We start from the raw sequence: 17,916 nt of genomic DNA on the forward strand, positions 1-17,916 counted from the left end.
AACCAATATATAGTGCTTTATGTTTTCGAATTTTCGCAAAAAGATAACAGTATTAAAACTGTGGCTTAAATCCAATTAATTCATTTATTTGTTCTGTGTAATAGGAATGGGGAAAGTGTAATGATAGCCAAGAAATGAAATATACTTGACTAGCAAATACATACTAGCAAACTTGGTGAGCCTAGCTCTTAAAACCCAAAAGATTAGTCCAAAAAAAAACAGTATTTCGACATCGAGTTTTATCGAATGCTTAATATCGGGACAAGTTATTTAATATCGGAAATAAACTGGTACTGCGTGTGCACTAGGAGGAGCAACACTTAAAATTTCTTTAGCTCTTATAAGTTCTGAGATCCTTGCGATCATACAAGACGGACGGACAGACAGACGGACTCGAGATCAACTCGGATGTTGATGCTGATCAAGAATATATACATTTTCAAAGAAGAAAAATTTGTAACATCAAATAAATTCATATAATTAAGTTTTTTTTTTTAAAAAGAGAGATGTAGTGTATTTATGCATGCGTATAGTAACACTTTGTTATTGTTATTAGAATATGATGAAAACATTAGCGCAAGTCAGCGACACGATCAAATATAATATGATCAGCCACTTGACGGCAACCATCTTATCCCTTCGACGGGCTAATGGCTGAGAGCGCTAACAACAACTATATATGAATGAGTTCGCTCTCCCTCTCAGACTATGATAGCTTTAACATAATTATGCTAAGTTACAATTGTAAGCTACGATAAGCTCTTTTGAATTTAATAAAAATCATTCCTTAAATCGCTACCAAAACGACTGGTACTGACAATCTATTTAACGCGTAAAAAAAATAAAATATTTTTTCTTCTTTTGGTCCTTGTATTGACGAAGGATGGCCGTCTAGGTATTAATTTTAAAGGAACGTGGTATTAAAGAATTTGACATGTTGTGGGTTTGTATACACTTCAAGATATCCTACATGTTCTAGATGCAAAATTTGAAGAATCTAGCTATCATCGTCTCTGACGTTGCTCATACATTTTTTGTACCAGACTAGTACAGTTGCAAAATAGTGTTATCGAATGATATTGCCATTACCTTTTGTGCCGTAAATTGTGCTAGGACAAAACAAACCATCACCATCCATAGAAATGTTTGTTTTGATTTCAGATCTATCACAAGTCAAAGCTGAATTTTTTGCCTGAACACATTCTTTTTTGTGTCCAGGAGAATCGAAATCATCTAAGGATGTTGAAAAAGTCGATGGATTTTTTTCGTTCCTTAATTGTTGGGATTCACTTTGAAAGGAATGCAGCAAATTTGCACGTCCACGTCCAATTGAAATGTTGACATTTTGAAAAGTTGATGCAAGCTCACTTGCAATATTTTCCCTTTCAATTCGTCGGTATTCTCCACTTGAAACAGACTGGTCAGCATCTAAGCCACTATCTCTGGCATGCTCTCCACTAGATGAAGAAATTTCCGATGTCTCCGTCTTTTTGTGAAATAAGGACAACAAATTGCCACGTCCAGACATGATCTATAAAAAATAAAAGTATTTCGGACAAAGTTAGGCAGCTATCAATATATCAATGTGGTCCCTAAAATTCGTTACGCTTTTAGAAATTATTTACTTTATCCAATGAGCTATACATGGATTCATCATCATATCAAAATTATATTTGAATAACTCCAACATAGCCGTAAATGAATAAACATTAATATTTTAATTTCTTGTATGTGGCATAACAAAAATATAATTGTAAAATCAACATACAAGTTTTCGTATTTGTGAAGAACAATCAGCGCTTGCCTTCAGTTTGTACAACGTTTACGCTTTGCTTACATTGGATTAATAACTATAAATCGTCCATTAAAATAAATAATAAACAGATGTTTGATAACCGATCTAGCATAATTAGTGGAATAAATGGCGGAATAATGTGTACGGGCTAAAAAAGTTGCAACAGTAGTAGTTGCGACCCGTACGAGAGTTAATCTACTAAACCAAAATCATTTCCCTTCAACTCTGGACAAATAAAGGTTTACTAACCAGTTAAACTCCTGTGTTACCCGTAAAGCTATAAAGCTGTTTTTCCAAGAAAGGCAGTTGCAAAATTGTGACATCGGAAATATATGCCCATTGACACTTGCACAATGTCGTTGGCTATATATATTAGATATATTAATGTATATGCCTCAAATACGCAAAACTTATATTTTTCTTCTTATATTGTTATCGGTATAATTTAATTACCAATAATTGCTATAAAGCTGTATATTTTAGCATACTGAGAGGACAATACTGAAAAATACATTTTTTTTTATAATGGTATCACGTCCATCCGACTCCGTAATAATTTTTCACAACAACAGGCTACCCTGAACATTTTTAATATGATATTCCCGATGTGCCATGCCCCATTTTCCGTAGAAAAGTAGGTTTATATTGATATAGAATAGCTTCTCAGCACTCTCCATTTAAAATTAGGTCATCTCCCAACAATTTTTACATGAGCACAGCAGTAAATTTGGAAAATCATGTACAAACTTTTATATGATTTTGTTATTGAAAGCATTTAACTTCTACCTATCACCGTCCAAAACCCCAGTCAATAAGAAAGGTCACCTAGATTCGATCCAATTCGATCTGATAACTTTCTTTGTTTTTAGGTAACACGAAATCACCTCATCTCTGTAAAATTTTCAATTCCCTAGAGGCGAGGCTGCAGAGGATTATATACAAACAAGTATGCTTTAGACGTGATTTCCCGATTAGGGGTAAACAACCCCAAAGGCACCTCGAGCTACGTGCTTGTTTTCCTTAGCAATAAGAAAATTAATTTTAAACAAAGTTTGTTCTGTCAGCCAGCTTCGAACTCTTAATAACCTTAACCCGACAAAAATGCTAGCAGCACACACACAGAACACAATCTACATAAAGTGCGTCAGCGAGATCGGTGACTACAGACATTAAATAAAATAAAAGAGAGAAAAACAACTTAAAGCATACAGATGGTATTAAACCAAATAATAAAAAAACAAAAACCAAGCAGAGCGCGGCAACAAGTGCCGCCAACATATTCCACACAAACTTCACATGGAAGCAACAAGTGCTCTTTGGGCACGGAGCCGAAGCCCTCGCTGAGTGAATTTCTAAAGTCCACTAATAGCGAGATGAGAGTAGAGCAAAAGAAATTGTTTCATTTACTACGGCTCTTGTGCGCTTTTGTTTTTCCTAGAATTCTGTGATCGTTTTTTTCGTCGCCGGTTCGTAATTCACCGTTGTTTTAGGCTTGTCGCTTGCTACAATGCGTTTTACCAAAATTGTTTGGCAAGTGTCTGGACCAAGGGTATCTTTAAGCTGCGAAAATGGTGTTCTAGCGACACAACTGTACTTCAAAAAATACCGGAAGAGGATAGAGAATCGCTGCTTAGGTTCGACGATGGCAACGACATCACGAAAACGTTACGCCTTGTTGGGATCCCGCCTCAGACTGTTTCCTATTTTCCTTCTGTCCACTAAAGCTGCCCTCAAGACTGACAAAATGAAAAATCCTGTCCCCAATTGCTCGCTATTACGACCCCCTTGGGCTAGTTGGTAAAATAACAAAATCTAAAATTCTCACGCAGGCTATCTAGAGACAAAAACTAGACTGGGATGAGGGCCTACCTGTACACTTAATCACAGCCTGGGTCAACTTCTGCGCTAATTTTGAGCATTCTCACCAATTTTAGTATCCCCGTCGTGCACTCTCACCAGGCAGTACAGTGGCGATTCACGGATTTTGTGATGCCGGCCTAAGCACTTATGGAGTCTTAAATGCAGTCTCAAAGTGCCATGTCAACACCAGTGTACGTCTCTTATGCTTGTTGGAACTCTGCAGAGCTGCATTATTGGCTCAACTGGTCAGCGAAATATGCCAAATGAAAGTGTTTGTCTGTCGGTATTACTGTTAGTCAGACCCTGCCGAGGTTTGGCTTGGACTCGCAATGATGCTTCAAAATGCAATGGCATCAAAATCCCATTGAATTCAATCCGGCGGAAATCATTTTACGAGGAGCGCAGTCTAATGATCTCTCACGGTCTCCATTGTGGGCCCATGACCCGGGTTTTTTAATAAGAGAAAGAAAGTGTGGCGTTCCTCCTGTGTACCCGTCGAATCCTTGCCAGACCTTCGACACATGGTAACACTTGGAACTGCAGCCACCTTGATCTCTCGATTGGCTGCAAGCTTATATTTACAAATTTGTTAATCGAATCCGAGGAGCTGAACTAACTGTATCGTGATCATGGCACACATTTGTTGCAGCGGTTTGTTCAAATGGCTACTCTTGGCGATGACTACAAAGCACTGAAGGAAGGAAGGAAGGCATGTGAAATCGTCTAGATCAATGGCCTCTTTTGCGCAATTCCTTAACGACATCGGCCTCTTTTGCATCGGTGGACGGCGACATTCGATTATATTGCCCCGTCGGCATCCTGTGACGCGAGTAATCATAGTTTTTTTTTTATAAACTGACCTTACATGCTGGACCTCGAGCCTTATTGTCTTTGATCCGGCTCCAGTACTGGCCCATAGGCAGTCGCAAAGCAGTCTCCAGTATTGTTGACAAATGCACAATCGGTTTTCGTACCAAGCCGCGATTGGCAGAGCATATAATGCCAGACATCCCATCTGACCGTCTCGACACATCGTATCTCTTTATGGCCATTGGCATTGATTACTGTGAACCATTTTCCTACAACGGCGAACTAACGCAACAGGCCACCAGTATAATTCTATATCAGCTTCTTCATATGCTTCGCTACAAGGGCGGTGCACTTTGAGCTTGTGAAGGACTTGTTAACAACATAATTTTTCAACGCACTAATAAAACGGTTCATCCTAATGCGACAAACTTCGTAGGTGTCAAAAATGAGTTGGCAGTTTTGAGCCGCCTGTTCCTAAGTGACGAGCATGTCACTGTTCACGAGTTTTGTTTTTCCGACTCAATTGAATGATTGTTCATCCCTCCACGCTCACCGCATTTTGGCGGACTATGGGAAGCCCCTGTGGAGACTGCGAAGCATCACTTTTACGTCTCTGTTGGCCCTTCCACCTGGATTTCGATTCGCTGCGCACGCTCGTCTGCCACATCACGGCAATTATTAATTCTCGACCATAACTTCCACTTTCAGAGCATCCAGGTGATCTTGACGGAATGTTTGGTATAGTAACCAACAGTAGCCAACAGCAGAAGACGACAATCATAATTACAGCCCAACGGTAAATAATGTTTGCGCGCTCTTTGTAAGCTGCTGCCCACTCTCTTTCGTTGGCCTTTTGCCTTGCGCATTAACCGCCCTTCGCTCAGAGCGGCGAGCCTTTTTTGGAGTTGAACTTCGTTCGTTTTACATATCGTTATATACTTTTTTGTTGTATCGCAATCTAAGCACAACTAGTTACGAGTTGGCTGTCAAGTAATAATTGTATAATATAATTATAAATTCTAATAAGTGCCCTGCGCCGCAAAATAAATACATTTGTAACAAAATATTAAATTCTTTAATTTTTTTTTTTGGCATTCTTTTTTTTTCTTAATTTGGAAATAAAAAGTTAAATAATTTAATTTAAAGAAATTATATAAATATTTGCATCGACTCAAAAATACGGATTTTCTACACCGCCAACCTTTGTAAACAACATACATTCATATGTGACTACAAATTGGGGGTAGATCATGGTCAGCGCTAACAAACTAACAAAATTAATTTCTTAACAAGCATAAGCCACAGCAGTGAATAACAACACATATATACATATTTTGATGTTCTCATGCATGCATCAGTCACATAGGTTCTTGCACGTCATTGGCTAAGACAAGAACTTCACGAAAAACAAAAGTAAAATCAATCTACGTGTGCTATTTTCTGAACATAGTATTACTTTTAAATTGCCCTGTAAAATTTATCAATAGTATCTAGGGCAATGCATCATTCATATGAGGTATGCATATCATGAATTAAGCAAAAGCAGAGCACCATCGACCAGATTTGCTGAAGGCAAGCTGGCGACTAACTTCGTTGCTTGTGTCAGCATCAGCAAGTCGCGACTTCGTCATTCGTTCGTCTGGTTTTTGGAGAGCGAAGAGCCAGTCAGCGGGCGTGTCGTTTGAAGTGGGAAAAGCCATACTAAAAAATTTTGCGTCGCATTCAAATGTATGAACGTTAATTAATGAGTGTATATTTTGTCTTTGCCAGAACCCTCTTCTACAAACACCAAATGCAGCTCGCGCTACGAATCGTTTGCTAAAGCAGTAAATAAAAAAAAAAAACAGCATTTCAATATCGGCTTTTATCGATTGCTTGGAAACGGGGAAGGTTATCGACTATCGGAAACAAACTCGTACTGCGCGGGCACTAGGTCAAAATTACAAGTCTCTAGTTCTTATAGGTTCTGAGATCCTTGCGTATATAACTACGGCCGGACAGCCAGACGGTCATGGCTAAATTGACTCGGCCATTGATGCTGATTATGAAAATATATACTGTATGGGGTCGAAGATGCTTCCTTATGGCTGTTACATACATTTGCACAAATACATTTGACCCTTTTTACTTATTTTTTATGGGTTCAGTGTATAAAAAGTGTCAAGGTACCACAACAACATAAAGTGCGTCAGGAAGATCAGTGACCACACACATTAAGTAAAATAAAATAGAAAAAAACAAATTAATCCAAAAAACTCGTATAAAACTACATAATTAAAGAACATAAGCCAAGCAACGCACGGCCACTAGTAAAGCGCACACATTCAACACATAAACTTTACACCGAAGACGCGGGAGCTTTTGGGGCACCGAAGACGAAAACAAAACTGCGAAGGCAGCTCAAGAAGTCGCTGAGTGAAAGTCCACAACTATAATACTAAGGAAAATATGTAATTGGGATCTTTTAATGCCCAAATGTGGGCTATCTATGAGAGAGCTGTAACTATAAAAACTGAAAAGTTAGACACTAATAATTGTTTTGCACGGGTAGAAATCTTAATTCTGCTATATCAGGAGAGTTAAGATATATAATATCGTATCCAAACGAGCTTATAATTTTTAGTCGATTTATCGTCCCACATTTATATTATTAGGGAAAATTTTGGGAATTGGTAAATTATACATTAAGCCTTGTATGTAGGTTCAAACATTAGAAATATTTAACGGTGCTTCCTCTATTGAACAAAATTTAATCAACATTTTTTGAATAGCCTGCGTTTTATTTTAATTTATTTTAGTTATAATAGCTTCCTAAAGTTTGTTTAAGTACAGTTTGAAATTAGCTGTGTATATAAAACTACATGCTGTACAAAACAGACCACCAACCCGTAAACTTTTGTACTTTTTCAGTGACGCACATATGTATTTTGTCTGTTACACACATGTATTTGTATGCAGATTGCAATAATACATTTAATACACTGGTACTTACCACTTTAATAATCAATTAATTGCAAATTTATTACCCAACTTTTGTTTAACAACATGCGTATATTGCAAATCGATTTTTGCATACATGTATTAAATAAAATTTTCAGAATTGTATGTTCGCGCCACCTCCAGTTGAATGAATTAATATTAAGCTTTAGAGATGTCAACCTAGCATCTAGATATGATTTAAAAATGATCGACAATAAATGAATGTCTAGTACGTTGTTCACAAAACTAAACTTAGAAAGAGTACTATAAAAGCATATATTATGATATCTTTTCGAAGAAATACATTATCTATATAATTATGACTAATGAAAACTTTTGCAAGTAATAACCCATCTTTTTTTTATGCATAAAATAAATATGATAAAATAAAGAAATTATTATTAATTAAAGAAATTTATACTAGATATACCGTATGGAGTGTTAAGTAGTTAAGAAAAAGAGATAGTGATGGGAAATCACCAGCTATGCCCTTGCTCATATCTGGGAATGGTCAGTGAATTTCCGACGATGTCCTAAAAGCAACAATTTTGTTAGGTGTAGAAATAGTTTGGTGGAGAAAACATGAAACAAACTATTGTAATTTTGGCATAACACGCGAAAAGAATTGTGCATAGCGTAATATGTTGTGCAAGATGGTAGGAATATATGGCGATAATTCCTGGTAGGTGTAAGAATCAAGAAGAATTTATGTCGCCAACAAACAACTTATGAGGGAAGACAACCTCGAGGACTGTCCTACGGTTGGTTAACGAAGGAAGATCAAGAAAAAGAAGCCTGCTGGAGTAGAATGGCAACCGAAGATTGTCGTCACAATTTAAACCCCGTAAGGCAAAAAGCAGAAATTGCTTCTGAACTGTTTTAATACGATCCTAGCTTATATTATATTGCGGATACCAAATGCAGTATTCAAGGAGAGGCCGAACAAAACAGATGTATAGATGTTCGGTTATGAAAGGATCGTAATCAAAAAGAACGCCTGGATCCTTAAGTGTTAGTATACGTTGCAATGGAGCATTGTCAATAGTATAACTGACGAGATAAGGTGTAGTACAATTAAAGGTCATAAATATACACTTTGAAAAATTAAGATGCAATTGATTGGTCGAACACCAAAGTTGCATAGCGTTGTAGACGAGAGTGATGTAGGGGACTAGAGTATGAAGGAATAAGTTTCACATCGGCCGCATACATAAGTACATGGGCATGTGATATAACCGAAGGGAGATCGTTTACAAAAGTAGTAAAGAGTAAAGATCCAGTAAAGATCCAAGATGACTACCTTAAGGAACACCATAAGTTACGTGAACCTGTTTTGAGGTAGTCAGCCTCGGCATTACTCTTTGGGTCCTACCTTTTAAATAAGAACCAATCCAAAGCAAAAGCGACGGAGGGAAACCTTATCGATCAAGTTTAAAAAGTAAAATATCATGGTGGACAGAGTCAAACGCCTTAGTGAAATCAGCATAAATGACATTAGTTTGCATTTTATAAAGGAAATCATCATTTACCAAGGAAGTAAATTCAAGCAGATTGGTCGTTGTCGGCCGATTCTTTACGAATTCATGTCGAACAGGGGAGACAAAGAGAAGGGAAGAACTACACTCCGTGAGTAGACAACTATGAATATTGTCAGGCCCAGGAGAGGGAGAAAATGTTAAAGAATTTAAAGCAGAAAGGAGGGAGGAATGGGAAATAACAGGAGGAGTCTTATTAAAATTTTTAAAATGTTTAGACTTAGTATTGTGTTGGTTTGATAGTCTGGGAGTAAACCAGGGTGGCTTTGAAGAAGCAATTAAAGGAATTGAATTGGGAATACAAACATTTAAGAGGGAGTTCAGGCTGTTATAAAAAAATTATAGAAGTTTTTATATCAACCGAGTCATATAAAGAAGACCAATCGGTTGCTTGAGTACGTTGATTAAGCATGGATTGGTTTCCTTTTCGACAGCAACGGCGGGACTAATTTGTGGCTGATGAATGAGAAATAAGAGGATTGCAATTGAATATTGCAACCTCTAACGAAGGATGAATTGCTTTAAAACATCGAAAGGATTATCATGCAATCTATAAAGTGAATTATGACCAAGAGAAGGCTGGTAAATTAAAATCAGCCAACACGATAAATATGTCATTATCACGAACAAATCATATATTTCATATATTCTTTAATATCGGATGAAGTGTAATAAAGAAGCATGTGATATAAATAACGCGTGAAGCGAAAGTAAATATGACTGAGATAATCTCAGTGTCAGAATCCGCGGTAAAACAGAAAGGTTTTGACTAGCTTTAACGCCAAATAATGCAACAGCACAGCGAGTCGGCCAACCAGTTCTGAAATCGTTCGAAAAAACTTCAGAATCAGATATGGTTCAATTTAACGATGTGTCTGAAAACGCTATAAAAAGATTTTTAAGCTTAGAAATGAGACCTCTAACATTCTGATAATGAAATGAAGTTAGGTCGGAAGACGAAGTTCGTTTTTTGTGGCAGTAATGGGGAACGAGGGGACCGGAAGGGTGACAGGCAAAGGCTTCGCTTTTTGCTTCCTGGCAATAGACGCAGCCAATGAATCACAAGTGGTGTCAGACGATAGCCAGGACACAAATACTTGCCTACGATAGGCAACAACAGTCAAAATAGGAGCTTTGGGGCTGAAGGTAAATTAGGAGTGGGGGCCAAATAGGCATCGGGATTGCTTTTAACAATCTGGGCTAGATTGGGCACAGGTCTTAGTAATGGCGGCGATCTCGTTAGAGATCGATTTAGCATGCATCATATAGTCACATAGTCAGCAACTTACATATTGCGGCTGTTCAGAATCATCAGCCTGCTGGAACGTGCAAGGTTTACTACAGAACGACATATTGACTACCGGGGTAAGAGGTAAGAATAAGGTGCGAAACCACAGAGCGAAAAAAAACGGTGCACACAAAAAAGCAAGCAAACACTGAACAAATATTCGTACACAAACATGTCATTCTTTGGAGCAAAAGGCAACAAAAAAACAAAAAAATCAAGTAAGAGGTTCTAGTCGGGAGCTCCCGACTAGAGGATACCCTGAACCCTCATCTTCCAACATCAAATGCAGCTCGCGCTACGCGCTCGTTTGATTTAGTGGTAATTAAGAAAAATGAAAATAAAAAAAAAAAAATTGTTCCCTTGGCAGGGTTCAAACTCGCAACTAACCGCTCCACTTACCGCTGCCTCTACTCAAGGGCCACATCAATAATTGAGTTTTAATGAGAAAAAAGCCAGTTAAAGTAGCAGCACAGAAAACAATACAATCGCAATTGTGCTGTTGATAGAATTCAAAGCAAACACGCATGAATGTGTGGACATGTATACAGAAATTCTTGGAATTTGCGCAGCAGCTATTCTGCTAACACGTGCGCACATAACTTTTGTGTTATTTAACCGATCTTATTGAAATTTTCGACAGTACATCTTATTGTAGAATAGAATAAAGAATATTTGTGTATTCTCAAATATGCAATGGCATATAAATTGTTGCTTAAATTGATGGGCAATACAAGTTGGATAATTAACTTGATTTATAGCTTTGCGGTGGTGGAGCGGGGAGGTGGCGATAGGTATTGAAATTAAAGATACTTGATGTATATATACTATTCTAGAAGCTACATTTCAAGTTTGGTGACTCTAGCTCATATTATTTGCCGAAATTGCTCAAAAAACAGGATTTCGATATCGATTTTTACTTGGAAACGGGGCAAGTTATCGAATATCGGTAACTAACTCGATCTGCGCGGGGACTAGGAGGACCTACAGCTAAAGTCTCTAGCTCTTATAGGTTCTGAGATCCTTGCCTGCATACATACGGACGGACGGATAGACGGACATGCAGACAAACGGACATGGCTAGATCGAGTCGGCTATTGATGCTGATCAAGAATATATATACTTTATGGGGTCGGATATGCTTCCTTCTGCCTGTTACATACATTTGCACAAATACAACATACCCTGTTTACCCATTTTTAATGGGTTCAGGGTATAAAAAATGTGAAAACGTGATGCACAGGGGAGCGCCGAAACAAAAGATATTCAAAACAAACACTAACAACAACATATGACATTGGCTACACGCCGGCACTAGAGAAGCAACCAGCGATCATTTTGGAGCCTACGCAGGCAACTGGGATCATCGCATGGGCGACGACCAGGAACGGTGTATCCGATCCAACGCAAGGGACTGGTGCAGTGCTAGGTGCCCAGCAGATGTACATCAGTCGCCTACTTTTCCGTTTTTCAAACTAAGCGTGGTATATTCAGTAAGCCTTTTGGCTTAGCCTCAAACGCTTCGGAACACGGTTTAGATTAATAACCTTTACGGGGTCAGAAAAGTGAGCATTTTCACTAACCACCAACCACTGACAAGCACTATGTATACTAAAGTACAGGTTCAGCTTAATAAGTTCACAAAGTCTTTAAATGCTATGCAGAAAGCAGACAGTCTGGATAAAGAACACTTGTATTAAACAATTTTAGCGAAAAACGGAATAGTAATAAGAGAATAAGAAAATTAAATTATTGCAATTACTCTGTCGAAAATAAACCTAATCAGCCCAGCCATTTTGGATGACATTGAAATAGCCAGAAATAGCCAGCGATAACGAAACCCCAAATTAATTTGTAAAAAGTTAAGGTTTACCCAGTCCAGCATAATAGGAGGATCATAGATTTCGAGGACGGTAACACGGTGACTCATCGATTAGTACTACCTTTGCAGTCGATCGCAGACAAAAACTTGCGCTCAACAACTGATAACTAGATCTTTTGTGCAATGCAACACCCAACACCCGGGTCATTTGATGATTATTGATGATTTAATGATTATTATCAATGACGCAACCATAAACGTCATCGATAGTAACGAGATCGGCCAGCAAAGTTCTAGGAACCATTTGCTAACTATCGACGACAAGGTCTTCCTCAACCATACGATGTACGTTAACATCTACGGGTCCGTGAGAAAAACCTGCGGTATCCGATATGGCCCAAGTTAATGTTACGAAACATCTAGAACGACTAGACCAGTCCTGAGCAGCTGCACCACCCTGGTCGTGGTTTTCTTACTCTACATCATCATTTACTTTGTTCGGCGCCGTCTAAAGATCAGACGCCAAACCAAGCTGGTAGAATCATTAAAACTATTATTTAAGGCGCCTTACAGCAGAAATAGGCAAGAGGGAAATGATAATATCGGGTACTCGGACGGAGATTGGGCAAGCAATGTTAGCGGAACCCGAGATTTCCCGTCCGTGGTCGTTGACACCGCACATGGGGCCAGCAGTTAACTTGCCCATATTTTTTTGGGATGGATCTGTATTTTCGTGGATATCAAAGAAGCAGATATCCATTTCACTAAACAAAACAGAAGCACAAAATATACATTTCACCCTCCGAACGAGCTCTTCAATGTTCAATCAAGCACAATTCATCTGGAAATTTTGGCGGATGAGACAACACATGATCTCTTTAATATGATAGCCTCATTTAATAATTGCTTGACGTAAATCGTAATGGTATGTTTAGGTGTTCGCCGCATTTTTAAGGTTGTTCTTCAACTGTGCAGCCCGATACCATCACTGCCCCGCTGTCTTGCGGTCTACTGCGCTGGACGGGGAAACGCGAAAGAGCGACTGCGATCGGCCGCCCGATTCGCTCAGAGAGAGAGAGTAGGAGGAGAGCGAATCAACTGGGCCGTTGACCCAGAGATGCAGCAGTGCTTATGGGCAGCAACGTTGACCAACTTTGAATTTGTGCGTGTGCCAAAATTGCTGGCCAAATGTACAGCATTAAGGAGTTCGATTTGGTCAGCGGTCAACAACGGGCGTGCTGTGTACAAAGCCACCTATGTTTTCCTTCATAGCCAGCACGTATAAAAATTTTTTTTAAAAAATAATTTTAAAAGGCCAAACAAGCCTATTATACTGTCTAAAAATTTAAAGAATACAACAATATATACCTATAAAAAAATAACTCCTCACAAAAAAAAAAGCACATAAAATTATTTTTAAAGTCCGGTCGAAGCTAATGTTTTGGGCGCTCGTCCATCCGAAATCATTTGTGGGGCCTTAAGCGCACGCAAGCCATCCAAAAGCAAGGTGGGGGGAGATTCCAAAGGCGAGCTACAGCGGGCGAGATGACAACTGCCAAAAAACGGGAGGGGCACAGTAATTCAAGTGAGTCCGTTCCAAGAGCGTTTCCACGCCAGGCTAAAGAGACCGGATAGTTGTCCAATTCAATGTGCTTTTCCTGACCTCCAACGCAGAAATTAAATGGTTAGATTTATTTTTTTTTTTTTTTGCATCTAAGTTAATGTAAAATACCAATTTAAAAGATTTTAATTCATGGGAGATGTATGCCTTGAGGTAATAGAAGAATGCAAGAGCCCATGGAGTATTCGCACAACAGTAGTGCGAAGAACGGGTAAAAACAGTTTTTACTCGATAAAAAACCATGAGAGCTCTTTAGGCAGGGTAAGGTAGAATTAACGATATAAAATATTTTCAGGCCACCCATATAATCATTTTGGCACAGCTATGTATACCCTGTATATGAAATGAAAAAGCTAAAAGAAATAATAAATATTAATATTGTGGATACTTATAAGCTGCAAACAATTATACGCAAATATTGAAGAGAAGGAATCATGTCCGACTAAATGTCTGTTGACGGGGAGAGAAGGGCATGCCTGTCGACACAGGCTGATTTAAGCCAACAAGTGGCCAATATGAGGGAGACGAGGTAAGGTGATCGTCTTAGGTCTTAGGGCGGGTACGCCTGGGTCCGGAACCGGGACCCGATCTGTTGTATAGGTCATTTTGCTGCAGATGTGCAAAGGTAGGTCGTTGATGTCGATTGTGCGGGCTGCGGGCCAGGGATGGGACTACCAGTAGAGAACCGATGAGCCTAATGGTGCTGACCAAAGGGAAAAAGCAATTCCGTAACAATAAGGCGCCCAAATTTGAAAATATTGCAGGAGGTTAGCTTAAGCTGTGTCACGGCAAAATTGGAAAAATACATAAATAAAGCACGAGACAATTGAATCTCGCAATGATTTGACGGCCATTTGGACCATTCATTGGCCGATGTCAAGAGAACTGTCTTACTGCAATTGTGTGAGACTGACCGAAGGGGTATGGTTTTGTCTAGTCGTTTTCTTGATCGTAGTGGTCATCAAGTCAATCAGAGATCATGAGGTCACTCTGTGCTCTCTAGGTCCAAGTAGAAGTAGAATAATCAAACTTAAGAGACGGCATTGAGATTGAGTTAAGATCAGTGGCATTCCAACCAAAACATAGCATTCCCTCCCCTCTTTAAGTTTATGTATTATTGTTATAACGTTAAAAAGTTTTGTGTTTTGTTATTTTTCATTTTGGCAGGTAAATGTTTTGTAGCGAAATAATTTTTGGGTAATTGTTGCAGCGTTCAGTTGTGTTTTTTTTGTTTTCTTCGGATTTAGGTAGCTTTAGAATTTATTTTAAATGGCGACTGGAGGAGGTCAAAGTGATTATGGTCGCCGAACGCGTTCTAGGTCACACTCGCTTACAACTGTCGGGCTCACTCGCACCCCGCTAAGAGGTTACGAAAAAGGGCAGGCAGGATACCAGCCCCTACCACCGGTGTAAGGTTCCGCAGAAAAGTCGGCTGTGAATGTCGCGTTGGCCCAAGCCCAGGCCACTTATAGATTGTCGTTATCCGAGGGTATAAGTAATGCGATTAGGGGGAGATCAGAGCCGGAATGCAGAACATGATGCAACTCCTTAATGAAGTGCTTGGTCCTAAAGTTGCAGCCGCGCAAGAATCAGTAAGCTCTGAAGTTCCGCCGGTTCGGCCAAAGGCAGTTCCACCTACAGGGCCGACTAATCGTGGTGCGATACCCAAGGGCAATTTAAATAACACTTGTTTAAAGGGCCACCTTTTCCAACCAAGCCAATGCATAGTACCCCAAAAGACAGAATGAGCAGTCCCGAGATGGATGACCGACAAGCGGCTACCCGTGATTGGCAAAACCCTTTGTCGTTTTCATGAGGTTGGGGAGGTGGTAGAGACAAGGGAGAGGAACCACCCGACTACCTATACACTGATTTCGATCAGGGCGCAACACACTCTTGTAAGGTGCATTCATAGTTCAGCCGAAGATTTCGTGTTCCGGATAGAGTTCCTTCAGCACCAATATCAATGCCCACGGAGTGCAATTCTACGAAGCTTTCGCACGCTCTTGACTGACAAGGCTAGGGATTGGTATTGGCTGCATGTGGGATAATTAAGAGTCGATAGTTGGTCAGTTCTGAAAAGGGCGATGATGGATAGGTTTCGTGGTTCGTGGTCTGAGCATGACCGGATGCATGAACTGTTACAGAGCAAGCTAAAGCTTAAAGATGGGACAACGATTACATCCACGCCATGCGACTACTAGCTCTTCGGTTACAGAAGCCTTATCTGAAAGACATATGGTAAAAATAGTAAAAAAAGATCGGTCTCAGAGAAAATGTAGCCATATACATATAGAGGCTCAGAAGAAGGAATAGCCGAGTTTTTAGGAATAAGGGCATTAATTAGGTGGAGAAAATACTTAGAAATAAGAAAAAATATATTTAGGGCTGGGCAAAAACACTCACTTCCTTGTATTTACCGAGGTATTCATGGGTATACATTGCATAAGAGGTTTCTTAAACATGGAAGCGAGCAAAAGTCTGCTGGGAAAAGGAAGTGAAGAGTTGGTCGAGGAACTAGGGGTTAAGGAGCAATCTTACGTTTCTATAGTCAAAACCGCTGCAGAAGAGGATTATAGGTCGTGTAGAGCTTCCAACCTCGTACGGGGGACAGCATAAAAATTTAACGTTTTTATCTGCCCTTACCTGGAACAGTTAGCCTATTTTGGGATTGATTTCTGGCGAGCTTTTAACCTAGCTAATCTCCGAGGAACGCCAAGTGGAAGAACTTTTGGCCGATTACTATAGAGAGTGAGATGCGGTCAAGCGGGAGTTTTTGTCCTTTGAGCGTAGTGGATTAGGAACGACGGACTTAGAGAAGCACACTATCGACTTAGTAGAAGGTGTCAACCGTTCAAAGATTGACCCTACTTGTAATCGCCAGCGATGCAGAAAGTAGTGGTTGAAGAAGTGTTGAGCTTGGAGGTAATAGAAGAATACAACAGTACATGAAGTAACCACACAACAGTAGTGCGAAGACTGTTTTTGTCTCGATGCACGCAAGCTCAACAATTTGACAGTGAAAGACGCGTATCCGCTACCCTGTATAGAAGGCATCTTATCCAGGACAGAGCAGACCTACTACATCTTCAGTGTATATCTGAAGTTTGAGAATTGGCAAATCGAATTAGACGATAAAAGCAATCCCTATAATGTATTAACCGTACTAGTCCGGCCCTTCTATGCAGCCCAACGTCTAGTTCGTCTGATGGACAAAGTAATGCCCACTGACTTACGGTCCAACGACTTTGTTTTTTTGGGCGATCTACTGCCCAGATTTCCAAACGCATTTAAGATACCTGCTTACTTATTAGAAGCGAAGCTCTCAATCGGACTGCACAAAGCCAAATTTTACTTCAAGGCATCAAATATCTCAGTTTTATTATTGGCGTTAGCACGCTTCGCATGGACCGCTATCAAGCGAATCCCAGTACCTCGTCCGCGCAAGGAAGTCCGCACATTTTTGGGTACATCAGGTTGGTACCGAACTTTATGCGAGATTTTACGACCATGGTCACACCACTGACTGAAATGCTAAAGAAGGATAACGGCAAGTTTGTGACGAGGGACTAGGCAACACTCGCCGCTAAACAGTTGAAGACAGCACTTACAACGGCCCCTGTGCTCAAGCATTAGTACTTTTCCAAGCCCTTCTTTGTGCTATGCGATGCGTCTCAGTTAGGCGTGGTAGCGGTGTTGTTCCAAAAGGACACCGATGATCAGGAACGACCTATAGCCCTATTTTCAGCCAACTTGAATAAACACAAACGGAACTATTCCGTCACTAAAAAGGAGTGCTTAGCGCCGATACTGGCAATAAAGAAGTTCAGACCGTACATAAAAGGGATGCCATTTACATGCATCAGTGACCACGCCAGCTTAATATGTCTGATGTCCATGATGGACTTCGGCGGGAGAATAGTTCGTTGGTCATTGCATCTGCAAGACTACGACTTTGTCGAAGCAGTGGGCAAGGATCCAGAAAGTCTACTAGAATTTGAGATAGCGGAATATCAGGCGTTGCTCGAACATGTACGTTTGAATCAGGATAAGATTGATCCACTGCCTTGGGCAAAAAATTACGTGGGAGAGTGTAGGCGAGTAAGAAGCTACTTCAGCCTCTGCTTGTTGCTCGGGGTTACTATGGGCTTTGTGAAACGGACTCACTTAGTTGATGTAGACGTTGTCTCGCCCATTGCCATTCGCCTC

The 17,916-nt window shown here is 39.9% G+C and overlaps 1 protein-coding gene across 4 annotated transcripts in view; it reads right to left on the reverse strand.

Moving 5' to 3' along the window:
• AGO3 (Argonaute 3) overlaps window positions 1-7,614 on the reverse strand; it is a 147,641-nt gene extending 140,027 nt beyond the window's left edge. For 2 of the 4 annotated variants that reach the window (XR_010437682.1, XM_064695342.1), the window contains exons 1-2: window positions 7,458-7,614; window positions 1,090-1,531 (exon numbers count right to left, since the gene is read on the reverse strand). Coding sequence is in view for 3 of the 4 variants with exons in the window: in XM_064695342.1 (XP_064551412.1) it covers window positions 1,090-1,528 (439 nt within the window). In the remaining variant the exon portion in view is untranslated. The remainder of the gene's footprint in view (window positions 1-1,089; window positions 1,532-7,457) is intronic. The other 2 variants (XM_064695340.1, XM_064695341.1) reach the window with 1 other exon arrangement.
• Window positions 7,615-17,916: the final 10,302 nt, after the last annotated feature.

Source organism: Drosophila montana, unplaced genomic scaffold (genome assembly GCF_035044405.1).
Source record: "Drosophila montana isolate Dmon_TW-CO22-7 unplaced genomic scaffold, ASM3504440v1 contig_3735_1, whole genome shotgun sequence".
In the NCBI taxonomy this organism is placed as follows: domain Eukaryota; kingdom Metazoa; phylum Arthropoda; class Insecta; order Diptera; family Drosophilidae; genus Drosophila; species Drosophila montana.